At 46.6% G+C, this 27,313-nt stretch overlaps 1 protein-coding gene and 1 long non-coding RNA gene across 4 annotated transcripts; both read left to right on the top strand.

Moving 5' to 3' along the window:
• Positions 1-208: 208 nt before the first annotated feature.
• LOC143187067 (PDZ and LIM domain protein 5) lies at positions 209-26,778 on the top strand. 3 transcript variants are annotated; one of them, XM_076391020.1, is made up of 16 exons: positions 209-613; positions 11,623-11,774; positions 11,870-12,038; positions 12,121-12,257; positions 12,325-12,425; positions 14,173-14,395; positions 15,704-15,889; positions 16,071-16,170; positions 17,570-17,623; positions 18,149-18,272; positions 21,204-24,723; positions 24,808-25,041; positions 25,626-25,812; positions 25,876-25,996; positions 26,073-26,188; positions 26,638-26,778. In XM_076391020.1, the coding sequence occupies exons 1-16, from the start codon at positions 509-511 to the stop codon at positions 26,713-26,715; spliced, it is 5,607 nt and encodes a 1,868-aa protein (XP_076247135.1). In that variant the 5' UTR covers positions 209-508; the 3' UTR covers positions 26,716-26,778. The 3 variants fall into 3 exon arrangements, with proteins under 3 accessions (XP_076247135.1, XP_076247133.1, XP_076247134.1); XM_076391018.1 differs by lacking the exon at positions 21,204-24,723 and having other exon boundaries at positions 222-613; positions 24,897-25,041; XM_076391019.1 differs by lacking the exons at positions 17,570-17,623; positions 21,204-24,723 and having other exon boundaries at positions 222-613; positions 24,897-25,041.
• LOC143186975 (uncharacterized) lies at positions 3,289-5,201 on the top strand. The gene is made up of 2 exons (XR_013003128.1): positions 3,289-3,460; positions 4,777-5,201. It is a non-coding gene; the product is annotated as an uncharacterized LOC143186975 (long non-coding RNA).
• Positions 26,779-27,313: the final 535 nt, after the last annotated feature.

The raw sequence follows: 27,313 nt of genomic DNA, 5'->3' as shown, positions 1-27,313 counted from the left end.
CGCGATTCGCAATGGTGAACGCAAATACAGCCCCGAAACGGATGGAGCCTCGATCTGGCGGGTTTCCTTCCTTTCCCCGTTGATACGCCCTCTTCGTCGCACCTTCCATCAACCCCCTCCCGCGGGCGATTCCGGATCGCGGTCTCGTTCCTTCCCGCGTGTTGGGTCTCTATCCCCATCCCCGCCCCGTGGCCGAAGCCGCGGCAGAGTCGAATCGGATGGAAGGAAGGCAGCCAGGCAGGCCCCGCTGGCCGACTGACCGTCCTCGACGTCTGTTATACCTTTACTCCGGTCTGCGCGTTCCTCAAGAACGTACGTGCCGTTCTCCCTAGCCGCGACAGCGCCTCGCAAGGCAGACGTCAACCGTGACCGGGTGCAACGTGCGATACTATTTTCTGTCGCCTTTGGTTCGAGTTCAGTCGAAGCACCGTAGCCTCCTGTTTCTACTCTCCGCTGTTCCCACGAGGATTCTGGTTTTAATCGAGCATCCGTGAACGATACCAGTGATATGGCTCAGCTGATCAGCGTCAAGCTTTCCAGATTCGACGGATCCCCCTGGGGATTTCGCCTGCAAGGAGGAAAGGACTTTGGCACACCCCTCGTCGTGCAGAAGGTGAGTCCCCTGTGTCTCGATTGGTGCACCTTCGTGCTGTGCTTCTTCAGGGTCGCGTGGAACGGGTGACAGCTAGGGTGGACAGTGTCGAACTTGGGTAGGCTTTGGATAGTGCTCGAGGGATGCTTATGGAATTTGTTCTAGTGGAGGCTTTGGGTAGAATTGTAGGAGATTGTACACGTGCACTTGAGATACGTGGTATCTGTTCCGCGAAACGCGATTTTCATTAGACTCGATGACTGTCTATTGCTTTTCTATCGTTTCGATTATTGGAGACAATTGTCGATGCTAGATTGCGATATAGTGATAACTGAATATTATGAGGAGATACGAGTTCTGGAAAAATGGTTTAAATGTAACGTGACGATGGTGTCTTTATCAATATTCTCTTTATCTTCCCTGTGACTTCGTATGAATACTTCGTACGTGTCTCACGGTGATGTCACGATAGTTTCTCCTGCGCATGTGTCATACCAAAGTGCAAACAGAGGGCTGCATAATTCAGGAATGAAGTTTCGCGAAGACATTTCGCGCCCAAGTGTCAACTTCGAGCCCCGCGATTCTGCCTTCTGACTTCATCTGACATTTAAGCGAAGACTATTTTTGAAAAGGAAAAATCCGCGAGAGACAGACTGGTCCTTTTCTGCCATTACGGTGTCCAAAGTGTCGTTACGTAATGGCTAAGCAAACGCCAAATTATTTCACGCGCATCGGTAGAAATCGTTGCCAACTACGTGCGAAACGCGCAGCTCGTCGTCGCCGCCGTGTTTTGGCGACGAGGCGCGCTGTAACACGAGAAGCTTTTGGCTACCATCGCCACGACTTTCGTGCGAATTTTCAACTTTCTTCGTTTATTTCGACGCCCGCCAGCGTTGCAAGCTCATTACGAAATCCCGACGTTATTACGTCGAACCGCGCGATGGATTCATCCTCCTTCTCACCGCCTGTCCGGTTTCACTGTCATGTTTATTATTACTCATCGAGGGAACCGCGATTCTTCGAGCTGAGTATTTTCGGGGGGAAACTATGGCGACCTTGATCGACTAGTAATTTAACAATCACCCACTTCAACTCAAACCTTATTATATCTAAAACAATAAACAATGAACTACTCAATTTGGGACAGAAGCTCACTAGCTCATGGCCCAGCCTTTACTATCTTGACAAGCTCCACAAAACAATAAATATAGGGCTTACTTGGTACCTAGGACCACCTGAAAATAATATTAATAGACAGATTTCTACAGGTTTCTCTAAGAAATTAGCAACGAACATAGTCTCAAGGTTCCACCCTCAGATTTTCAATTTTTCCCGCCAAGTTTCGAAGAATGCCCGCGAAATCAGGGTGAACTCCGTTGCAGCGTGCGTTCAGCGGTTTTATCTTGCAATCGACATTTCGAACTTGGCCTTCTTAGCAGCAGCACGTGCTCCGTTTATTTTACGAGGCCGCAAATACTACGTCCGGTCGCCCTCGGTTTTCTCGGAAAGGAGAGAAATACGAGCCCCCTCGAGGGGGGTGTCAAAGGTCCCCCACCTAGGCGCGGGCATTACGAATTAATCGCGAGCAATCGTGTTAAACGAACCTGGACCATTTCGTCGCGGGAAATCGTTGAAACGATTTATAGATCGCGCTGTCTGAAGATCTTCGACATCATAAATTTCGAGATGCATCGTTCGCCACTTTATGACATCGACGATTGCTCGTGCTTACTACCTGCCCAAAAATTTTGCGCGAAATTGCGTTAGGACCTGGCGATTACATTCTCTGATTTATGGGACTCTTTAAGGAGTCATTTATTCGAGGATAAATAAGCTGATTTTCTTTGGCGGCAGTTTTTATGCAGCTACTTATTGAATTTCGATTGTTATAACTGCGATTGGGAGGAATTTTTTGGATTGTATTATAGACGATTCGTGGTTGAACAGAGTGAAATCGTTGTTGTGAGAAACTCGATCTTATTTTATATTTATCGCTAGCAGGATTAGAAGAATAGATTTAGAAACCATAGTCATAACTGTCTAAGGTGCTCAATGAATGGCTAGGACGTGTATAAAAAATCGGTGACAGCTGCGCCTTGCTCCAAAATACGACGTTGAGTAATAGTGATTTATGATAGTCTCACTTGTCACTTAACCAACATAAACAAAAATTTCAGTTACTTTTATCCAACCCTCGATACCTATACAGCACTGTTGACCATCATCCATGACAAATATTTCATATAGATGAAATATCGAGGAACGCAGAGAAAAAAGTCCAGGAGCATTTTTAAAAACCGATGCATCGGGCGCGTTTAAAAAGAGAGAAAAAGGGAGGAGAAAAGGGGGAGAGAGAGAAGCAGCGACGCGTCGCTGGTAATCCGAGGCAAATTATTTGGGCGTTCTATTTCTAGAAGGTGCCTTTGCGAAACGCGCGAGCCGGGTCGAGCCCCGCTCGCGAAGACAACGACGAAGGCAAGCGACGACCACGTCGACGACGACGACGACCACGACCGACGACGTCGTCGACGGGTTCGGGCTTCCTGGGCCGCGTTGGTCACCGCGAAAATAAATTTTTCGAGACGGAGGGAGCGATCTCGTGTCGATCGATAAAAATACCGGATCGACGACGCGCCACGTGCGTCTCTCGCTCGCTCCTCGGAGAGGAAAGAAGGAATCCGACGACACAACGGGGCCGTCCGCGATTCACGCGGGACCGACTGCTTTCGACGAGCCCAGGCTGCGTGAAATTCGAAACGAGCGAGCGTTTTTCTATCGTCGCGAGTGCAACGTGCACGTTTCGGCTGATCTGGAAGCTAGTGCTGAGACCTTACCTTCAGAAATATGGAATCATTTAACAATCTTTGGGTATATTCACACTGCATACTAGAATTTCAGAAACGAATATAATATTGACCATTTTTTCAACAATATCGCTGCGATAAAAGTCACTCGAGGAGGTTGTAATTTCAAGATTTTATTTTATATTGATTTCGTAGAATATTCTTTTGGTGGGCTAACTGTGGAGTTTCTTCCAGAAATCGCGGTTTCCTCCTCGTAATCTCTGGCGAACAGCTGCGCGGGTTTCCGCGGTTCCGCTGCACTGATGCAGTCGGTGTAACGTGGGCGCGTTGTTACGCGATATTTCGTCCGTGATGCATTATCGCCGCGTGGAAGGACTCGGCATAAATTGCGTGTGTCGTTAGCTGATTATAGCTTCGCGTCGATAACGTCGTTTCATCGTTTGCATTCAATATTCTTTCGCATTGCTGTCCGAGTATCCATCGCAATAATAGGCCCCAAGGATACTCAAATAATTCGAACAATAGCTATTTATCGCTATCTTCTGTTTAGAGGTGAGACAGTCATTTGTGCTCCAATTCTGAAAATATGTAAACACTGTGCCTAGGAATTCCCAGGGAAAAATGTGCTTTTAACGAGGACCATTACGCGCTTCCAACAAAATTCTTCGCCAGGGTAAAGCCCACATTCCTACAGTTTAATTGCCACTGTCGTTAAGCGTAAAATTTCTCTACCTCAGCCATTATCTCCTGAGACCAATGGCAAAACCAAAAGTGTGAGTGATAGTATAAGCAAGCGAGACTCAGTCAAGTTACCAATGATCTTATAACGAGGCGATATTGAACCACTATACTGGCGGCGTTTTCGATCAGACTCGAGGAGATAGTTAAACAACAACATTGCGCAACGTTTGACGCTAACAGGTAGCCCAGCCTCGCTCAAAAATACCTTTCCTGTCCAAGGGTGGGACTTCCTTCCGATAAAGGTTAACAGACGAGTGTGGCAATCGCTGGGATCTTGCCAGACGCGTGGGCGGAGAGCGATTCGCCGCTGAAAAATGAAGTATCGCGGCGCGTGAAACGAATCCGAAGTAAATTGTACATCGTTCACCCGCTAAACATAGAAACAAACTTCGGTAAATCCGTATATTTAGCGGGACCACCTCCTCGAGGACGGTTTCTATTTTAAAAGAACCGCGGCACGTCGGAAATATTGTTATTGCATATATTTCTCAGTGAAAAAAAGGGGACGGGAAGAAAAAAAGGAGGAGGAAAAAAGAAACTGGCGGGGATAGGCTGGTATCAGCCGCGGCGATATTTTCGTCATTATCGAAAATAAGCCGTCGCGTCGAGTCACCGTTCGCGAATTCTGTTTATGTCTAGGCCCGATTCCGCGCGGCTCCGTTGCACACGTCGGAGCCTAATCTTTCCGGGCTGAGTTGCACGGCTGATTTGTTTACGACCACTTGTACAGGAAGTACTGAAATAGGTGGTACCAGTTGCGAGAAGGTACGGAGGAAGAAACGAGCCGAAATCGGGGGACAATGTTTTTTCTTGAGACCTTCATTTTTGAATTCTATTATTTCTGATTTATTTAGACTGTTTTATAGAGTCACATGCGTTCCTTCATACACAGTGAATCTGTATTATGTATAAAAAATCGTGTTAAAATTGATTTACAAGTTCTAGCTTGCTACTTTATAATTTGCAAATCAATATTCCACAATTCTCTGTACATAACTTTTTTTACCACTGTGCAAAAAGAGACCTAGGTGTATTTTAGTCGCTGTAAATAAAACAAAACCGTTCTTCAAGAGAAAAAAATTCCATATTCGCAATTTCCTCGGTCTTTTCTCTCCCACCAAGCCTCCCAATTTGAAGCACCCTATAGAGGGTGCAGAAACCGCGGATTTGAATCCGGCGCAGGATGTCGCCGGCTGCCCCGCACCGGGTGCAACGTCGTAATTCCGCCAAACGATACAAAAAGCCCAGCACGAGGGGCGGGCTTTCCACGAAGCCCACATTTACCGAGATTCGTTCATCGAATTCCCGAAGGCAGTCCAAGCGAATCGCCTCGGTTCAGCCGTCCACGATTTGGTAGCAGGGATTCGACAGTCTAGAAATGACTCGGGAACGACAAAATAATCTCCTGTTTCTCGGTACCATTCTGATCAGAATCGAAACGTCAACGCAGCTGCCAGCCAAAATATGTCAAACACTTTATATCTTACATAACGTAAATGGATAGATATAGAACTTTAAGTGGGATAGATGCAGAGGCTCTCGAGAGTGGCTGGTTGGACAATATTTAGCCAATAAATTAATATCAACTGCTATCAAGAAACACTGCCGCTGGCAGTCGTCTTCTCTGGCAACAGCCGCTGTTTACCGGTTGAACCGTTATCGGTTGGAATAAAATGCTAGATTAACCCAGCTCGTGGTCAGTTATCACTTGACGGACCAGCGTTATCATGCTAATGGCACCATTCGCGAGGAGCGTTGGCCAAACTACCGCGCCATTGACCATCTTCGCAGAAGTGGGACACAATTATCCGCGAACAATAAATCGCTTTAAACTTGACACGGTAGTCGAAGGCGGCACAAAGGTCGCATTCCTCTGGGGACGTCAGACGGACGCGGATAATGTGCATCTTCGTCCAAGATTGCTGGCACAGCGAACGGAAACACGTGCGAGAGGAAATCAGTCGTCCGTGGGAGTTCTGGCCCGAATCTTCTGGAGATACGAATTTTCTTGGGAGGGAGCATAGGGACGAGGGGCGGGTCGTTGCACACGGTACCAAAATGCGTTCCAACAGAGCAGAAAGCTCGTCGATACCGATCGACCGAGGAACTATGTACAGGAAGATTTTTCAGCGACTCGTTCTCCCATGTAGGTTTCGTGGCAGGTTCCTTCGATTGTCCGCCAGCAAAGGCGACAGAACTCGTTCGCGATAGAGTTTTTCTTTTTGCGCGCAAATGCAAATGCAGCCAAGGACACAGTCGCGTGATCGTGGGCCGAGGCGTCGCGATAAAAGTGCTCAACATTGTCGGTTCCCTCGCCTCCTTCGCGCTATCAGGACCCGACTATTTTCCTTGAGTCTCTTTCTGGGGCCTTTGAAAAACTGCCAGTGAAAATCGCCCATTGGCATTAGTAACGAAAACGTGGGCTAATCAGGGGTTTCCTGGTCTGTGAGGCAGGTAATGTGAGAGTTTGGAGGCGCAGGGGAGGGACGAGGGTTTTCCTTTTTTCTTCGATCGAAGCCTCTCTTTCCGGTAGCCTATCGTTGGACCGTCGGTGCAAAGAGAATTGCTGCGGAGGCCGAAAGGAAGCCCGGCCCGTGGATATTAATAGAGGCCGAGGCCCGGTGGCGTCCGCCACCGACGAGCTTACACCCGTGGATATAAAAATATCGCTTTTATTTCTCACCGCCTCCTCCCGACTCCCCGACTTTTTTACCGTTTTCCCGACGCCACGGTTCTTCTTTTATTCCGCTCAATTATTCCACCGCGTCGCGCCTTTTTATCGTGACCCGTTCGACGCCCCTTGATCCTACTTTCTTCGTAATTATTATCATAGACAGGCTGGAGAAAAAATAGAGACTAAAAAGTCTAAGAATTGGAACTCAAATATTCAAATATTTAAATTTTTAAATATTCAAATTTTCAAACTTTTAAAAATTCAAATTTTCAAATTTTTAAAAATTCAAATTTTCAAATTTTTAAATATTCAAATTTTCAAACTTTTAAATACTCAAATTTTGGAACATTTAAATATTTCAATATTGAACTATGCTTTTTCCAATTTCCGAATTTTAAACCCTGAAACACCATCACCTCCCACCAGTACACTTGTGAATAGAATGGTTCACGTAACAGCCCCTATAATACCTTTACACATAATTTGTGTACCCATCAAACACGTGTTTGTTAAACTTACTCCAAATTATGGACGTGCTCTGGAGACTGGTATCAGTCCTCCATACGCTTTGTCAGCGAAACGAAGGAGAAAAGCCAGACAAGGCGGAGTGAAATTGTATCTCGATGACGAAGTCGAAAATTTAGGAGCGGCATCGTAAATGCCGATTCGATTTCGGGAATGAAGAGACACAGTGGGAGGCAGTTGTGGGAAATTTGCCAAAAGTCAGACCAGAAATCAGTCTTCTCCCGTATGTTTGCCCACTGCTAGAGTAGCGCCTCGTGAATTCGTGGGTAATACGACACCCCTCGTGTCATCCTGATCGCTCGCTGATTACGACATTATTGACACTGAGATGCCTGGCGAGATTCTTTCAATGCATCTTCACTGAACTACTGCTTTAACTAGGTTACGGAATATTGTTCTCAGAAACTTCGACTCTAGTTCTTTTACTCCAAAAAAATTATTACATAAAATCTCTTCAAATAAAACCATCAAATATTCTGAGTACATACTACCACAATATTAAATTCTAATTTTTGTTATCACAGTCATAAATTTCGAAACACTTTATAACTTCTCCTAAAACCCATCTCCCACACATGCTCAAAAATTTTAAAGCACCCTTCCCCTCGTCTTCTGGTTTCCATCAGCAGTCACCATGGAACCATAAAAACCTGAGTAGTCAATTTTCATCTGAAGGGGCAAAGGGTTAAAGAATCCCTCCTGTTCGACGAACGACTCCCGCTGGAGTGGCACAAGAGACGAGCGACGAATAAAAACAGCGTCAGTGGCGCGATAACCATAATCGACGTCGTTATGTTCGCGCTACCCCGTCGCTGTCTTTATCAGCTGACGAAGAAGCGAGGTGAGCTCATTCTCAATGTTCGCACCGCGTCATCGACCAGACTGAAGAGGGGCTCTTGCTTTCGAATCGTGGCACAAGGACTCTTTGTGGCCCGCGGCGTTCTTCCGTCCCGAGTGTCTCATCAAACCTAATCACTCATACTTCCGGGAACCAAATTCACTTTACCAGATCTGTTAGCCACAGTTTCCTGGCTCCCCAAGCGGAAAAGACCCTCATTGTTCCGGGAAAGGTCTCCTGTGGCCCACTTCTTTGGACTCCAATTCGCGACAAGTGATTAGCATGAGATAATCAATAAAAGGGAGATAAGAAAAAATCGTGGAATCTCAGGCTTCAGAGGCATCGACGTCATCGATACTCAGCTTCCCGTAGAAGGAGCTTTACGACTCTGCTTCCCGCAAACGGTGCAAAATTGCCTCTGCACGTGATCGTACGTGCATGTATGTATATTGTTAAATTCCGCGCGAACAGTTTGTTTGAAAAGATAAGGAAGGTTGAACCGGAGGCCAATAATTTCGGCCTGACGTCACTGTCTATTTCCTCGGTCTATACCTTAGGACAACAACGGCCACCGTTGACTTTGCACCGCCCCCGTATTCGCCGAATTGCGCGAATAGAATCGCGATGGTGGACAGCTGGTGTCGCTCCATTTAGTTCTTGAGGAGAGACCAACCCTTTAGTGGTGAAATAGGGTCTTAGAAAGTCCAGGAGATCTTTTAATTTTGGGTAGCTCCACTATTTAGATGTAGTCTTGAGATACAGTCATATCAGTGATGCAGACCAATTGATCTCTGGACTCTTATCAACAGAGCATAGTATATCACTAGTTAAATATTAATTTGCGTGCCTATAGATTAGTGTTTTCCAGTCCAGCATAAGCAAGTGCATCCATTTTTACGATTGCACTTTTTCGAAACTGGTCCCACCCATTTTGGTACATCTTCTAAAATATCTCCTTCCCCAGGGAACGAGTCTTCGCAAAAATTGTATAATAATCTATACTTGAATGTAGAGCTAGCATCGTGAAACAAGAACGAAATTAGAAGGCGAAAGTATCGGTGACTTATTTCCTCCGAAGGCGTTCCCTTTCATTGGGGCCCGGTGTCACTGACCGAGGCCCCGTTCCGCGCTCGCGTTTTGGTATATCGCACGTATGAACGGGCCTTAAGCCCTGAATGCGGGAGAGAGAAGAAAAAAAGCGGCGGGAGATGCATTCCAGCATGGAAGGTGGGATGGATCCGTCTCTGATAACCCGCCCATTGGAATGCGTACCTCGTACACCTTGGCGTATTCTCCCTCTCGGTTCGACTGCATTCAAGTGCATCCACTTGCGCCGCGTCACACATATTTCGGGTGTATTTTTAGCAGCGTCGTTATTAATAATGCCTCGAGGCCTCTGGCTACCGAAGGCACGCGGGTTCCCATGAATTTTCTAATATTAATGAACGCATCGAAACACTGCGTTTAATATCCTGTTACTTAGATCAAAGTTCCCGCTTGGGAAATGCAATCCCTCCATCTCTCGTGTCTTCAAAATCTCTGGGGATCATGGAATCCAAAGTCTCCATAAATTTCCTGGTATTAGGGGGTTAAAATACCACACTATTTAATATCTTATGATGAACTCAAGTTTAGTATTCAAATTCCTGCTTGGAAAATGCAGTCCCTCTATCTCTAATTTCTTCAAAATCCTCAAGACTATAGCATCTAAAGTTCCCACGAATTTCCCTATATTAACAACTGCACTTGAATCACTGCGTTGTTCAATACTCCATAATCTACACATAGATCAAACTTGCCCCTTTGAAACTGCAACCCACGCACTTTCCTCAAAACCACTCTGGCCATGCTACCCAAACTCCCCAACACTCTCAGCCCCCAATTTCTTCATCCCTTGCTACACGGAAGGGACGAGAACTTTGTCCAAAATGGTCGCAAGCTATTATTACTCGAAGCATGCGCTTCACCGCAGGGCCGAGTACGCTTCACGTACGTGTCCCGTACGCGCGTACTCGTTCATTCATCGCGGTTCGCGCGGCAAGGCGAGGGAGAAAGCGCGAGAGGGAGAGTGAGGGCACGGTGGTCGCGTAGAATGAAAACGGCTGGCCCGATATGTCATACGTATAAGAGTATGCTGCACCTTGGTGCATTCTATCCCTTGGCTCTGCCTGGCCGAGGTATACGTAGCGAAGCGGCGTGTACGTGTTCGGGGCCTATTTTTAGACCGGTTCGGGACTATTTTTAGAGGCAGGCTTTCACGGTGCCCACAGAGTTTAACCCTGACTTACGTCCACGTCCTACGTGCGGGCCTAGGGACAGCCCAGAGGAGCGCCTCCGCGGCCAGCGATTCCGCGAGGAACGCGAGACTTCTGGTACACCTCCTTGTTGATAATAACGGCCACGTCGAGCGTATCCAGCTATTACGGCAACAACCATGACGCAATTTCGCGGGCCTATTTCTGGAGGCAGACGCGCGAATCGAACGACTCACCCTCTGGCCTGATTTCGACGTTCGCGGGCGTCGCTTAGGGGAAAAATATGGGCGCTGGTGGAGTGGAATGTTAAGCTATGTCTCTGTTGAAGAAATATGGAGGAACTTCTTGTTGCTATTCCATAGATCTTGAAAAAATTGAATGGTACAATATTGGTTCCTTAAAAGTTGTAGTAATAGGATCTTCTAAAGAGGGTCTATCGCGAAAGGTCTAACTCCTTCTTTCTCAGAATTACAGTAATTCCTTCTCTCAAACTTATTACCGAGTTCTGATTATATTCCTGCCTGTTCGCGAGGGACAGTCAAATGAATTAACTTTAGAAACGTGTTCCTTGCACGCCACCAGCCCCGTCCTAAAACTGTAAACTCGCGCCGAGAGAATACTGTGCCGAGCGCCTCGAATTCTCAAGCATCGACCCACATTCCGCTCACCCACTGGAAAAATTACTGAGAGTCCGTGGATGCATCGCGGCGTGGCGATCTCCCGACAAAAATGCCGCTAATAAATCACTGGGGCGTATTTATAGAAGGAATCGGAGCTGGTTCGATGGGCAGGTCTATTAATTACCCGATTCTGCCAGAAGAGAACGAAGATGAGCCGTAGGTGGTTCTTAACAAGCCATCGACTAGCTGCTATCGGTTATTCGCAATCTTTGGTCAAAAAGATATCGGCTGCGCTGCTTACCGATATATTAATGGCGTAATTAACCTCGAACAGAATCACGGCCGAGCGCGAGATGTAACGCGATAAATTATGATGATTTAAGGCGACTCGTTGATCACTCGAGGTAATTCGTTTCCTTAATTGCCAGGGCGTCTGTTGCGGCTGAACGAGGCGGGGAAAGATAAAGCAGATGCATGGGTAGAGGCTATCGACAGTGTCTCTGAGATCCATTCTTGAATTTAGAAATAGATCCATCGCTGGTGTTTTTATTTCTAATGCATTGCACGTTGCAGGTTAACAGTGGCTCGCCAGCGGAAGCAGCTGGCCTCAAAGCAGGAGACGCAGTAATCAGAGTGAACAGCACTGATATGTTCAACCTGAGGCACAAGGACGCGCAGGATGTCATCGTCAGAGCTGGCAACAACTTCGAGATAACCGTACAGAGGTAGCGACAGGCACGGCCGTAATCTCGTAACATTTTCATGATCCAAAGTAGACACTTTAGAATTATCGTATTAATTTTTTAATTATTTTTGGCAGAGGTGGCGGTACCTGGAAGCCACACGTGTCTCCACTGGGCTCGACCCTCCCATCGCCGTCGCCCACTGCCATGAGTAACATTACTCCAGTTACGAAGACGTCTTTGGCAGCCAAGAAACAAGACAGCGTGCCTATCGGAAGCGGGCACAACTTCAGTCCAAAACCATTCGTTAGTGTCAATTAAGGCAGAATTCAGCCTTGATCCAAAATTGCTGGCCAATAACTCGATTTTTGATCTACATTTGTTACAGCTGAATGGCACGAGCGATGGTACGGTGAAATCTATCGTGAATAAACAGTACAACAGCCCAGTGGGCATCTACAGCGAGGAGACCATCGCAGAGACTCTCTCAGCGCAGGCTGAAGTTTTGGCTGGCGGTGTTCTTGGGTAAGACCTTTGAGACTTGGAATTTTGATTATACAAAGACTGTGAATTAATGGGGCATTGTCTGCAGGGTGAACTTCAAGAAAAATGAGAAGAACTACAATGCCGAGAACAGTGAAGTATTCAAGATGGTCCAGGAAGCAGACAAAGAACCAAAGACACCAGAACCTGGTTAGTAGTCAGTCGCGATGAGAATAGAATTGGCAAAGATATCAATGTGTCTTAAAGATAGTTGTATATGGTAGCTGAACGTCTCGTGAAAATGGGAAAAATCTCTGGAGAGTTGTTAAAAAGCTGATGCACGAAGAATATTATTCCTCTGATTAGAAATCAGAGAATCAGAGTATAGAAAAATTTTAGGAAAAAAATGGACAACTTTGACTGATGATAACTCTGCGAAAAATCATAATACAATCACGATCTTTTTTTTAAATTACAGCCCGAAATCTCTACTTTAAGATACTGTGTCTGGATTTTAAGTTTAATACACTCTTACCCATTGAAAATTCCTAAAACTGAGGGCATGTTTGTCGATAAAAAATTGCAAAGTTTGACGGGATGCGTAGGCCGAGGAAAATTTTTTTCGCGAATGCCGTTCACAGTAGCATAAAACGCAAACCTTCCTCTTTAATTTAAAAAAAAATTCAGGTCGCTGCGATTTTTTTTCGCAAAGTTACAGCACTTTAAAGTAGCCCCTGCATTTTTGCAGTAGATGGGGTAGTGGCGGTACAAGACAAAAATGCAAGGGTTACTTTAAAGTGCTGTAACTTTGCGAAAAAAAATCGCAGCGACCTGAATTTTTTTTTAAATTACAGGGAAAGGTTTAAGCTTTATGCCACTGTGAACAGCATTCCCGAAAAAAATTTTTCCAAGCCTGTGCATCCCGTCAAACTTTGCAATTTTCGACATGACAGACATATCTTCAGATTTAAGGGATTACCATAATAGGGGTGCATTAAACTTAAAATCCAGTCACAGTATCTTAAAGTAAAGATTTCAGGCTTTAATATGACAGAAAAATCACGATCCTACAATAATTTTTCGTGGAGTTATCCTTAGCCAAACTTATAATTCATTGAAACAATACTCTACTTCCTCTCAATATATCCCACCACAAGTTTCAAACTCAAAGAAAGAATATTCCACGCGCATCAAGCTAACGAGTACCCTAACGGTATCCTTGCATCGCGAAACAAATGCTCTCGAAGCGTAACGCGGCATAAAACGTGAAAATTGCTCTCCATTGATTTTTCGACTGGATCATCTGGCTCCAGTCAGCCTGGTGCATGGCGGTACGATAACTTCTTTGCGAAATAGCGGAGCCAACTGCGCAGAGCGGCGTGGTAACGCCGTCCTCGCCAGCCCTGACAGGACTGAGGCCAGTCTCGGCACCGGAAACGAAGCAGCAGCAGCCATCGACGCCGCAATCGAGCCTTCCACCTGGACAGAACATTTGTGCCGAATGCGAGAGGCTCATCGTGTAAGTTGACAGGCTGAGACGGATCGTCCTCTCGGCCAATCACCTTCTTTCAGCGCCAGGAGAAAGGAAATTGGATTTTCTTTCGACGATGAAGAGAGCAGAGGACTTTTGCGTCCAGATTTCCTGTCTCTGCCTCGAATCCTCTCGAAATTACACTAAAGATACCCTCTGCAAGGGTATGGCAGTAAAAATTTGTTGAAAAGAAATTGAAGAATAGAAGATTGATTTTTTTGAACGCGAGCTAATAAAAGTGAGCCAATAAAAATTGAGTGAAAATAAGATAAAGGAGGATTCGAGGCGAAATGGGAAATCGATGGACGAGGATGGCAAGAGATGACAGAGACAGTTCCCAACAGAGCGAATATGGTGTTCGGGGCTATTAGACTACTCCCGTGTCAGATCGAGTGACAGTTCGGTTTCTCTACTTCCATGCCGCAGTTCATCCGAGAACAGAGTTTTACTCGTCGGTGAGCCATGCCGTTGGAGGAAGGGCCACCTCGCCGAGATCACCCACGCCTCTCTTTCATGCTCTCCATGGCAATGGCCCGGCCTTCAATTCCAATGACAATTCGTGGATACGTCGGCCGCAACGACAGGAGTCCTCTTCTCCCTCGTCGAGCCCGTCCAGCGTTCGTTGTAGCAACTGCGACCGAGTGATCGTGTAACTATTCACGTGAAATCCTCTCTCCTCGTTTGCGCCTCCCGATCGAGATGGATCGGACACTCTCTAGCTTCTCGACGATATGTCGCTTCTATAAACTGTCTGATACGTGGGAAAATAACGTTGCGCGTGGGCGGGAACGAGCTCGCGGGTACGAGGCGAACGACGTCCAAGCTGCAGTTGGGAGCAATTGAATTTCGACCTGGCCTTATTCAATTTGGAGAGATAGTGTCATCTATCGACTGGTGTGCATAGGAATCGCTAATAGTGGCGTGTAGAAACGTAGTTGGTGTTGGGAAACGAAACGAAACAGGTTTCCTTTATCATCCCTTATCATTTATGTAGCATTGTGTTGCTCTGTAGAGACTCCAGGTTCAGACTCATCCGCTCCCAACTGTGGATCCTTTTAAATAGATTTTCTCGATTGAATTGTATCGATTCTTGCCTCGATTCTCGTTCCCTGCGCGACGTGCACCACGCATTTCCGTTCATGGTAAATGGTACGGAGTCAGCTTCACTGTCAGCAACGATCGGGTCCAGCCGATCGATATTCGAAGTTGTTTTTTTGTATATGCACGTTTTATTGGCTGTGTTTGAATGGTAGCACACAGACCCTCTCTGTCGCCTCTGTGGTCAGTATCGCTTCTTCGGAAAGGACCAACCCTCCATCTCGCAATTCTCATTGATCTGTTAGGAGTCGATCATTCGCGATCGTAAGAGCTTCTATCGCTTCATACTCATGGATGACAACTCTCTTCATTCTTCGACGCATCTTCAGCATTGTCTGTGTATTTGTCAAACTCTGCTCCAACTGGGGAGCACTGTAGAGTATGCTTTCGATGTTGTGAATTTTTTTTTGTTATTTTTACTGTTATTTTTTATATCGATGTTGTGTTTTTGTACCTCTTTTTGTGGCCACATTTTTTCAACTTTTTGCATCTTTCAATGTATCTTTTGTAAAGAATGGAACGGTATTTTAAATGTTTTTCATCTGGGGATATTTTATGGCGAATCTTTTTACCATTTTAGCCGTATTCGTGGATCCTTCTGCTGTTCACAATTTTTCACAACATAAGGATCAATTTTCATAAGACAAATTTTACACATCATGTCATACATCTCACTCCACTCACGCGTTCAACAAAATCTTGCGCTATCGGCCTCCATCGTCGAGGTACCGACTTCCCTTTTCTCTCTAAACATTTAGATAAAAGAAACTCGTGGCACATCCGACAAGAAAGCACTCTGCACTTTTTAGACCGCGCAAAATTGCCATTTAAAAAATTCAAATGCCAACTTCCTTCGCAGAGGCGTCTTCGTTAGGATCAAGGATAAGAACCTCCACGTGGAGTGCTTCAAATGTTCCACCTGTGGCACTTCCTTGAAGAACGTTGGCTATTACAACATCAACAACAAATTGTACTGCGACATCCACGCAAAATTGGTCGCCAGGCAAAATGCACCCGCTGGCCTTGTTCCAGTCACCGTGCCACCGTGAGTAATGTATTATTTATCACTCTTGCGATAATAATCTTGAAAGCAAGCGGCTATTAACGTAGACGCGTGAAGACTATAGTCGTAAAGATGTGCTGGAAGTACTATGAACTGTATAAAATTAGCAGCAGAGGAATGCGTGCAAGGAATACGAATAAAGAGGCGATTAAACGTATTACAGAGGCGGAAAGGCTCCTGCCAGCACCATTTCCGCTGCACTGGCAAATGCACCGCTGTCTCCACCCCTGAATAACCATGCATCGTCGCCTTTACCATTTTCTGTGAGTATTCCACACAATTATTTATATTTGCTTGCCCTCGTTACGCTTATATTCGCACTTTGCACCGAGTGTCGCTTTGCACTCGCCAATTATTTTCGAATCAATTGCATTTTGCCTACAGCGAGTTTATATTTGATATTTTGTTGCAATGAGAGGATGCACTAAGGCTTCACGCGTGTGTTTTTTGCTTGGCAACTAATCGCTTTTACAGGCTTGCAATCGCTCGAGCCCCGATTATGGATCCCAGCCCCTTCAGCTGTCGACCCTGAATCGGAACGGATGCACCATGAACGGCGAGTGCCACTGGGAGTCGAAAACCTTTACGAGCACTATCACCATTCAAACCGGTTGCACAGAGGTTGGCAATCCGCGTGAATTTTGTATACAGGGTGTCCCAGAGGTGAATGACAATTTTTAGAGAAAACATCACCCTCTATTTTTGCGCTGTAGTTGAGTATGCAGGAGACTTAGGAAAAATTGAATACAGTGACGTTAAAGTAGAAGCTTTGCCCTTTAAAATGAGACCAGGCTCGCTGTCATACGATTTTTTTTCGCAATGTTACAGCAGCTCAAAAATGGGCAATCTTTTCGATCTCCGGTATTTCGAAGCTCGAGGTCTACTTTTCATTTAAAGTGCGATAACTCGGCGAAAAAAAATCGTAGATCAATTTTCAAGATGTCATTGTAAAGGGGAGGCTTCCATCTTTAATTCTACCTCAAAACGAATCACAAACAAAATTTATTAAGCTCGGTACAAAGGTTTGAACTTGGAAAATTTTCGGAGGAAAACCACCTGCTCTTGCTAAAATTTATTATTCAGTCTTCCCTAAGAATACCCTTGCAAGAGCTTCCCTAAACCTCGATAATAGTTTCTGTCGTTGTCGAAGCGATTACAAATTCACTTCCTCTTCAGAATACATATCTACAATGATTCACTGAGTCTCAAAAAGTGACTGAGTCAACTTCCCCTTTTTTAAAGAAACAATATAGTATTCAGCAATATACTCTGCTGTCTAATAACAGTAACTAATCAAAAATACTTGATGAATCAAATCGACAGAAGACAGGTGTCGAAAGAGCCTCGAGAAAAACAGAGAAAGAAGCAGGAAACGCAGTCGAAGTTGAACGAGGAGAGAGAGTGGATTAATTACAGCTCAGATCAGAGTCATCGTAGTGACATCCGACCTGATCGTCCTTCGACTCGACTTCCTCTTCTCTGAACTCCTCCGCGGTTCCGTCACCTGTCATTCTCGAATCCTTCGCCTCGACGACGACTATTTCGATGCTCGAGTGACTAATTACCCTGGCGCGATCAGGAGTGTGCGTGTTGCCGCGAATCTATCCCCCTTTTTAATTACCACTGCCACGTGACATCGTTCTGTCGTTTTATGCATTGCAGCCCACCCGCCTTGGCACATCGCCCGTCGATCCACCCAGTTTCCGATCAGTCCAGGTAATGTCCCAACGGGGCTTCTCTTAAGTCGTTCGAAACCTTACGATCGGTAAGGTACTATACGCCCTCAGCGATCCGATGAAACGCCCGCTGCTTTGAACGCAAGATATGTTCGCCAAAGTACGTCGAGTTTAGACAGATTCGCTCAGAGTTCCTAGCCGTGCCTCGTGACGGGAGAAAGCTACCCCCTTTGAATTAGTGATAAATAAGGTTCAGTGCCGTGGAACACCGTGAACTTGCCAGTGCACGAAGAAAAGTTGCGTCCCAGATCTCGTAAGATCGAACGTAGTGTCAAGGCAGCGGATAGTCGCTTGTGTCGTCGTTCACGAACTAATTCTACTCGCCATCATTTCGATTAGCTAGAGCATTACGTGCATCGCACCTGTCGCCTCACTAATCCTCTAGATATCGCGTTTGCATCTAGTCGTTTGTCGGAATGCAATAGCTTCCGTGTGCATAGTCTTTTCCGATCGTCGAGTGTCTCAGCTTGCGAAGAACGAGAATAATATATTTTTTCTGGTACAGGCGCCGACGTCCAACAATCTCATTGGTCCCAAGCCTTTCGGAGGATCCAGCGCCCTGTCGTCACCTCCGCTAGTGAACTCGGGAAATAGCACTCTGCCGAGACCTCAGAGTCAGACTGTGACTGGTAAGTTTTCTTTTCTGTGATTTAGCGGTGATCGAATAAATTGCGAATGAAACCGGAGGTGTTATTACATAATTGCGATCTCCTGTTATGTAATGTGGATTCTTCGAGCAAGACGATCCATTAACCCTTTGCCTCGGGGTGAGGTACTCACTCTTATACTGAGAATTGCGTTCCAATAGTCTAATTCGAGGAAGAAGCAGAATCATAGGAATTGTGAGGCAAAGGGTCAAATCACTGGCGTGGTGGGAATCTAATCAAATTTATTATCACTTCCACGTGGCTGGGTTTCACAAGGGGTTTCTCAACAGAGACCATATGGCTCCTTAAAGATCTCGACACCGAATTTTGAGGATCATATGGAAAAAGAAAGATCGAGAAATCCTGCTTCAGAATAATAAAAAAGGGATATGTCCTAAAATCTGCATAAGCTAAGTTATTTGTGATAGTCCAATAAATACAAGCGACCCTATAAAAATATTCACACCACGCTAGAGTCAAGATGATCGCGAAAATTGTCAGGGGTTCGATAACCCTCTCGTGCAAGTATCTACCACAGAAGACACTTGTACAATTCCGCGTCGTTCGATAGCTGCGTGCGTGGAATTCCGCGTCGCGACGAGAGCATTCCGACGATAATTACGGCAGGCACGCCATGGGTATGTCACAAGCCCCCGAAGAGCACGGTAATCAGGATACAAAAGCGGAAATGTCGCAGTCGAATAAATTACCGATGACAAGGCACGACCTGCTCTGCTCGTATCTGGAGAAACGATCTCTGGTCGATCGTGTAATCCTAATGGCGGGCCCGCCTATTATCCTTGGCCTCACTTTGTCTTCGATTGTTGCAAATAGGTCTCTTCTCCGCTCTGCCAAAGCCAAAAAGTACACCCTTCGGAGGTATGGCGAAGTAGACTCAAGCCCACTGACCGAGTTTCAAGCTTTGGCTAATTACGCCCCATTTGGCTTACGTCCTAGCACTTTATTTTTCTCTGCTCCTCCATTCATTCTCTAGCACCTACGATCCTCAGATCGTTCGATTCATCATGATCAGTTCTCTCATACGTTTCACACACGTTCAAGCTCTCTAGCGAACTCGGCTTTGTCGACGTCGACGGCGGGTTCTGAGAGCTGCGATGTTATTTTTCCAATGAAAGTCTGATAATTTAGCTGGGGCTTCGTCGGGAAAAGGACACGTTCCCTGAGGTTAATTGAGATCGAGGATCTATAGAGGAACGATGCAGATTGATCGAATGCGAAACTAGATCGAGACCCGAATAGCGAATAAATGAGTCGAGTCTGCGTCGGGCAGAAAGAGCTTACGTAACAATGAAGACACAGATAAAAATACAACGCGTGTTTGTTTTCCTGCTGCTTTAATTCTCTCTATTCCCTTCACTCTAGTTTTTTTTTTTTTAAACGCGATGATTGAACGATTTTAATGAGCGTATGGGCCGGTAGAGTGGCTTTCACATTGGGATCACGCTGTTGCTTCCATTAAAACATAATTTTTTCTTTTCTTATCTTTTTTCAGCCGGTCCATCTTTCAACCCGAAACCCAGACCCTTCTCCCTCACGTTCGCATGAAAATCGGTAGCTCTCAGCTGCGCCGTCGTCGTCCTTGTGCTGACAGCCGAATCGAACACTCCGATTCTATACGATAATTATATAATTATAAATCGAGGGTTCACGGGCTTTCCTTCTCGATCACGAGCAGCTATTCTCTCTGTTCAACGAACAGCGATCGCAGAAAGTTCCTCTCTCATCTATTTAATCGCGAGAATCACTTGAAATCACGAGGTTCGCGATCGAAGGAACCGTGAACCTCTATCTTAAAATCGACAAAATCATCTCCTCGCTAAAGTGTTGACAATTTAAGTGAAAATATCATGAAATAAAGCGACAGTCAAGCCGAGCAAGCTCTTCGCTCGATACATGTTCTTCCTTTTCCACTTCATGTCACACACACGTCTTCAACATCCTTCGCAGTTGTCACACCACCGTTGTTTGACTATGTTGTTCCCTGGCTTCGCATCAAGGCTTACCAGAGGGAACTCGATGATCGAGGCGACCACCCTCACGATCGTCCGGGGTTGCGGTTGATCATCGAACTTTTCGTTTATTTTCTTTCCAGCTGATCGTTCGGCCGATCGAACGGTCTCGAGAAGTGCGACTGCTCACTCGTAATGCTTAGCCAAAGTGTTCATTAGTCGCTTCGGCTTCTGTACGATAGGCGCTGATTATTCAGTCGTTGGGACAGCGCTGTTCGAGCTAGAGCAGCTCTGGCTAATTGGAGCAGATTTTGGAGATCGAGAGCAAGCTATAATTTAGATACTAGCTGCACTTAAGTTGGAACTTGATAGAGAATTTTTGTGAAAGTAGAGGCTTCGATGATTTAGTGTAAGTCTAAATAGTTTATTTCATGATTCTTGATAGTATTTCGTCTTGAAATTGCTCTGGCTCTATGGAATCCAATTGCCCTGTTCTGTCTTCTCTATACTTGACAGAAATATTCCCACAAAAATATAGTACAGAGTGGCAAAAGGATTTCTTCGTGGACAGCGCTGTCCTAGCTCGTAGCTTTTTCTCGGTTTTAAGTTGCGCTTCTTTTTTATTTAGCATCCTGGTCGTGCTCGCGATCCTAGTCCGCAAAAACGCTTACACTCCTAATTAAAAATTATTCTATGAAGTCAATAAGGGTTTGATGTACCCAATGGAGTCAAAGGATTGCGAGCACGCGCCTTCAATGTGCTTCTTACTCACCGCTGATTTCTTTGTTTTTTTTTCGTTCTTTCTAACACGACCCACCCTCGCCTACGTTATTTTGTGTGTCTTTTACGATCTGTTATATGTTCGCCCGCTTTGAACTGTGCCTACTACATCCCCACATCCCTTTCAATCTCCCCCTGTTTCTCCCTATTCCTACGATCCCAGAAAGCTCGACGGAAAGCCACGAAAAGTCCTGCTATTACGAGATTGTCGAGGAAACTAAAAGCGAGTATCGTCCTAGTTCTGTGAAATCGAAGAGCCTCAATTGGCCACCACAAAAACCGATCGAGGAGATTACTTATCCTACTGCGAGTCCTTTGTACATCGACCCTAATCCCGCCCTCGACAGAAGCAGCAAGCAGGCGGTGAAGGAGAAAAAAGCTTGCATCGAAGAAGCTTTATCAAGAAAAAGGTGCGAAAGCGTAGATAGAGAAGTAGAGAGGGTTACCAGATACTGCTGTCGCTACGACGAGGACCCCATGGACAGAGTCAGTTGTCCAGGGCCAATGTATAGGAAGGTGGAGCTGGTGGAGGCTGGCAGACAATCGAGGAGCGAGATCACCTCGAGGCCCAGCTCCACCGACAGCGTCAGAAGGTCCCTGACCCCCACTAGAATCGTCCAGCCGATCCCCAAGCCATGGACAGCCACTGTCACAACTGGCAGCAACCTCTACGAGCAGAGCTACGGTGGCACTGAGCCGCCCAAGGTCTGCAAGAAGTTCCACTCGAAGGAGATCTGCCAGAGGGAGCGAATATGCGAGATGAACCAGCCCTTCAGGGAGGAGCATCGCAGCTATCACTCTACTATCTGTCGAAGGGAGCAGACCATCTGTGACAAGCCTCCTCTGCCGACCCAGCCAGCAGTGAGACAGCAAGAGACGAAGGAAGAGGTAACGGAGATCGACAAAGAGGTCACTGACCTAAGGTCAGCGGAGGAGATCGAAGAGGAGGAGAGTGGTAACCAGGGATTCGGAGGAGAGCACGATTTTATCACTGAGACTAAGGAGGAAGATGTCAATGGAATGCATGTGAAGCAGACGATGACATTCGAGAAGACTGTCTCTCCGTCCCCAGCGAGACCTAGCACTCCCATGATTGAGGATTCTGAAGAGAGTTACTGCAGAAAGACCGCGACACATATCGAAAAGGAGGTGAAGGAGACAGCTGAAGAGAGGACTGTCGTTGAGTCAGCTGAAGTAGTCACCACGGCTGTGGACGTGGCGCAGTTGCTGGAGAAGGCTAAGCAAGAGGAGGAGGAGAGGAAAAGAGAGGAAGAGGAAGAAGAGAGGAGGAAGGAAGAGGAGGAGAGGAGAAAACGCGAGGAAGAGGAAAGGAAGAGGCAAGAGGCCGCAGAACGAAGGAGACAGGAGGAGGAAGAACGAAGAAGACAGGAAGAAGAAGAGAGAATGAGCAAGCACGTGACCTTCGAAGAAGAGGAAGTGGAGGAGGTCCGAGAGCAGCCCCTGGGAAGGACAGTAGTTCGTGAAGAAAGAGTGATCGAGGCAGAAAGCGATACCCCTGGTCGTACTAAGCTGATCAAGGAGACCTACGAAGAGATCACAGAGGAGGTGTTGGTTCAGGAGCGTGTCAGAAAGAAGGCAGCCATCGAGGATGAACGTAGGAAAAGTCTCAGGGAACAGGTCGAAGTTCATCAAAGTCTGAGAGACCAGCAAGCACCTAAGGACCGCCGAGTGTGCGCCAAGTACCCTCCTGCCCAGGAAATCATGGAAACCAATAAGAAGCATGTACAATTTGTGAAGCAGACAGAGTCAGGGCCCAAGCCCATCCCCCATTCCGCCCTTCAGAACTCCACACCCAAGGAGTGGAAGTCTGAAATGGTGAACGCGCTGACAACAGCACCAGATCGACCCTTCACGCCTCTCAGCACCTCCTCCAGCGTGAAGGAAGTGTTTACAGAAGAGACTATATACCTGGATCACAGGTGTCGACCTAAACCGCCTCCTGTGGAAGATCTTCGGCCCATTTCACCGTTCCAGGAGGCTTTGATGATCGCCCCAGAACGACCTTATACTCCTCTCTGTCGTGAAATAGGTCCTGAAGATCGCAACGTAGGAAGTCGTTCAGATACTCCAATGCTTCAAGGGGACAGAGGTGGCTACCTTCCACCAGCTGATATTCTGTACGGTGATGGCAAAGCGAGGGAGGTCCGACCACCACCTGTGAAATGTACTCCTCGACCTCTACCCACTCCTCCACCCGACTTCCGCCTGAGAGACTCCTCAGCATCACCGTCGAGGTCCAGACCTCAGACACCGAAGTCACCGAGTAACGCCAAGTGTATAACAGCGGCCTTAAAGAAGCCAGACACTATTCCCTCGTATCAGAAGAACTTGGTAGCCACCAGGAGGAGTGCAGTTGAAAGTCATACGTACGAACCCCCTAGGACTCCCACCCCTACTCCAGGAAGGTGCAAGTCCCCTGCATGTGGGCCACCTGAGGTCCCATGTTGCTACATGAAAGCTGCAGCTCCTAGGGTCAGGGAAGATCCTCCTCCTCCACCGAAGAGGACCTCTTCTCACTTCCCTACGAAAAAGAGCGTTTCCTATAAGCTAGAAGAAGACTTAGACGATGGACACAGGAAAGCTGAATACGCTGCCACTAAGACGATAGACTTCGACGAGAAACAGACCGACGATCCAGGGAAAGGACCCACTGACGCAATACACGCGCAGTATCAGGAAAAACGACTCATGACAAGCGAGGAGACTCATGAACAGAAGCAATCAGTGGTGAAGAGGTCGCTGGAGGTCGTTGAGGACTTCGAAAGATGCGAGAAAAGAGTGCCTACGAAGCCTCTACCAGAGCCTACACCTCGGGAGAGGCCACCGAAGCCCAGCATCTGTGCCATCAGCAAGGCCAGCACAGCCAAGCCTTCGCTACCTTGCCCTCTGGCCTCTGACACAAGCTCCTCCGCGCAGCCCATGTACAGCAGCTCCACAGAGGTGCGCCACGTCAGCTATGGCACACCTCCAGCTTCGAAGCCCTGTCCAGACACTGGCTTAACTGTCCTCCCCTGCAAGGCCCACTCTGACCAGGGCACCAAGGCTGGAGTGGTTCTGGTGCCTTGCGAGGGGCCCAACACCTGCTGCCAGAAATCAGGCGTCTGCGTCATGCCTACCGCTGATCGCTCAGGAGTCTGTGTCTCTCCTTGCTTTGGCATGCAAACTGGGGCCTGTGGACAGCCTGCAGGCCGCTGTGGCAGAGAGTCCGCCTGCGAAGTGGAGCTACCAAACTGTCCTGAGTCTGGAATCTGCGTGGCGCCTTGCGAAGACGGCTCCGTCTGCGTCGCCCCTTGCACCAAGCCTTCGAAACCGAAACTCCCTTTCCCTCAGATCCCTCTGCCATACGAGGACACTTCTGCGTCCAGTCCCCAATGCAAGAGCTCCTTCGAGCCCATCCACAAGCCTCGCACTAACCTGAGTGGGCAGCTCGCGCGACTGACTGCCAAATTGGGCCACAGCACTTTGAACTCGCTCCCCACCGTGCAATTGTACAAGCCCCAAACCCAGCCCCAAGCTCAGCCGCAAGCTCAGCCTCAAAACGCCTGCGAGAGTAAAAGCTTCTGCTGCAAGACCCAGAGTTACTGCTGCACCCAGACCCGCTGCTCAGGTGGCCAGTGCTCGACCAGCACCCGCTGCCAGAAGAGCCAATGTCAGACCCAAAAGCAGTGCCAGACCCAAAGTCAATGTCAGACCCAGAGTCAATGCCAGGACGGTATCCACTGTTCCCCCTCTAGTGTTACCCAGAGTCAATGCCAGGACGGTATCCACTGTTCCCCCTCTAGTGTTACCCAGAGTTTAGTAGACCCACCAAATTTGTCGTCCCACCCGGATCTAGGTACTGGAATCGGCGGCCTCGGTGGTTCGAAGAGCGGAACCTTCGCTGGCAGCTCCGCGCCGAAGCGTGGACGAGGAATCCTGAACCAAGCGACTGGACCAGGATCGCGATTGCCTCTCTGCGCTCATTGCAACTCTTACGTCAGGTACTCCCCCGTTGCTCATCGGTGTGACGTTTCTTTGTTCCTGGTGTTTTTTTATTTTTTGTGTGCTGTCCTGTATTTCATTTCTGTTTTCGATACTGTGACGCTTTTTTTCACTTCATCCGTGTGAAGTTTGGAATCCTCTATGCTGCCTTGTGTTTTAGATATTTTTGGAATTGTTTTGGGGGAAAGTTTGAGGCAAGTTTTCAGGTAGACGGAGAACCTGCGTTGTTTGGCGAATTAATGACGAAATGCATTTTGTTTTCTAATCTATATTGATCAATTTTGTTCTGACGTGATTAACTGTGTCTGTTTTGCACGATGTTAACAGCTAACGGAGAAAATACTAATCACAAGTCGAACGGTCTCGTCATAAAACCAGTGTGCTGTAAAAACAACAAAGAGTGCATAAGGTTCGTAAAACAGTCGAAATGTTTTTAGAGTTAGATCACTGCTCGAGTTCTTTTTCAAGTAGGTAGTAAGAGTTTCTGCCTTCGCTGTCGTTTGTCTTGTGCTTTGTTTTTGCTTCTGCACGTTTGAGTATTCATCATCGAAAAGCCATAAAACTAACGATCATTAAAATCCAGGGGACCATTTATCACCGCCTTGGGACAAATCTGGTGCCCTGACCACTTCGTCTGCGTCAACACTCAATGTCGTCGGCCCCTTCAGGACATCGGGTTCGTGGAAGAGAAAGGACAACTCTATTGCGAATACTGTTTCGAACGTTTCATTGCGCCAAGTTGCAGCAAATGCAACAACAAGATCAAAGGCGTAAGTGCACTCTAGCTGTTCCAGTTATCTTCAATTGCTCACTGGAATCGATTTCCTTTTCAGGACTGCCTGAACGCGATTGGAAAGCACTTCCACCCTGAATGCTTCAAATGTTCCTACTGTGGCAAGCTCTTCGGTAACAGCCCCTTCTTCCTTGAAGATGGATTGCCCTACTGCGAAGCTGGTTAGTTTCATATTCCAATAATTCAATTTTTAAACGAGGAAGGAACACGATCAAATTCTTGTAACTTTTGACACAGATTGGAACGAGCTGTTCACGACAAAGTGTTTCGCGTGTGGATTCCCAGTCGAAGCTGGAGATCGCTGGGTGGAGGCCCTGAACAATAATTACCACAGCCAGTGTTTCAACTGCACGGTACGCAATTAGCGCGAATACGCTTCTCGAAATAAACCGATCGATCCTTGACGAAGAAAGTTGAAGAAACGAATCGTCGATTACGCTTCAGAGGAACCCCTGTATCAATTGCTTCAACCGTAGTTATTTTAACTGCACGCCATTCAGTAGGAGCACATTATTCTTGGCTCTAATTTCTCCGTAATTTAGTAGAAGATATTTGAGCTAAACTTAACCTTTGACCCTTAAGAGTAGAAGAGATCATAGTAAAAATAGCCCTTGTCAAAAACGAGATTTGCCAATTAAAGTCTATCCCATTAAAAAGAACATTAATCAACTGAATGAAAAAATATTAAATGCCACATATTTTTTTACTCTCGTAGACAGAAATAAAATTTGACAAAGGTTTCTGTTATGAATCCTTCAGTGATACTGAGAGTATTAAATGAGTTGAATTTCTGTGTTCACAGATGTGCAAGAAGAACCTCGAGGGCCAGAGTTTCTACGCGAAGGGCGGTCGTCCATTCTGCAAAAATCACGCGCGTTAAAATCTCACCCTTCGACCCTTAAAAGCGCGAAAAGAAAGGGACTGGGGGAAAATAGAGAGAAAAGCAGAAAAAAATTGCAGAGAAGACGCGTGTGTTAGTTTTACGAGCACAAATTCTTTCTGCACGAATGTGTATTTCAACGTGATTATTTTCTTGTTCTTATCATATCTTTTCGGTCGACGACGAACCACAGAACTAACCCAAAACGAGAGACGGCCGCGAGCGCCGAATAATCGTAGGACGATCAACGAACCTATTTATTGCGAACGAGTACGCTAATAGAACGCGCGAACTAATTCTATCGATTTAACTATACTTCCTCGATATTGCTATCGCCTACAAGAACGTTCGAGGGCCACGCAGGACACCTCGAAGTCACTAACGAAACGAGTTCCTTCGCCTTGTCGTGACTCCGTGACGATGCTAACTAGGGTCAAATCATCAAGGTACCCACGAAAATGAACTAGTATCTAGATCACTCAATAACGAAGTTCCAAAGTCGAAAGCAAGCTCTAACGCGATCACGTACAGAAAGAAAGTTAGAAGTCGCGACTAATTGGGTAAAGACAGTCATAAGACATCGCAGGAGGCACGCACT

Source organism: Calliopsis andreniformis, unplaced genomic scaffold, assembly GCF_051401765.1.
Source record: "Calliopsis andreniformis isolate RMS-2024a unplaced genomic scaffold, iyCalAndr_principal scaffold0022, whole genome shotgun sequence".
Taxonomy (NCBI): domain Eukaryota; kingdom Metazoa; phylum Arthropoda; class Insecta; order Hymenoptera; family Andrenidae; genus Calliopsis; species Calliopsis andreniformis.
The sequence above is the reverse complement of the archived record's forward strand: the minus strand, read 5'-3'. Positions and strand labels throughout refer to the sequence as shown.

Excerpts from the sequence above, each read along its gene's own strand:
- LOC143187067 (XM_076391020.1), top strand. The coding sequence starts at position 509 with ATGGCTCAGCTGATCAGCGTCAAGCTTTCCAGATTCGACGGATCCCCC. Across the intron at positions 614-11,622 it reads CACCCCTCGTCGTGCAGAAG|GTTAACAGTGGCTCGCCAGC; the intron begins GTGAGTCCCCTG and ends TGCACGTTGCAG. Across the intron at positions 25,042-25,625 it reads CATTGCAACTCTTACGTCAG|GGGACCATTTATCACCGCCT; the intron begins GTACTCCCCCGT and ends ATTAAAATCCAG.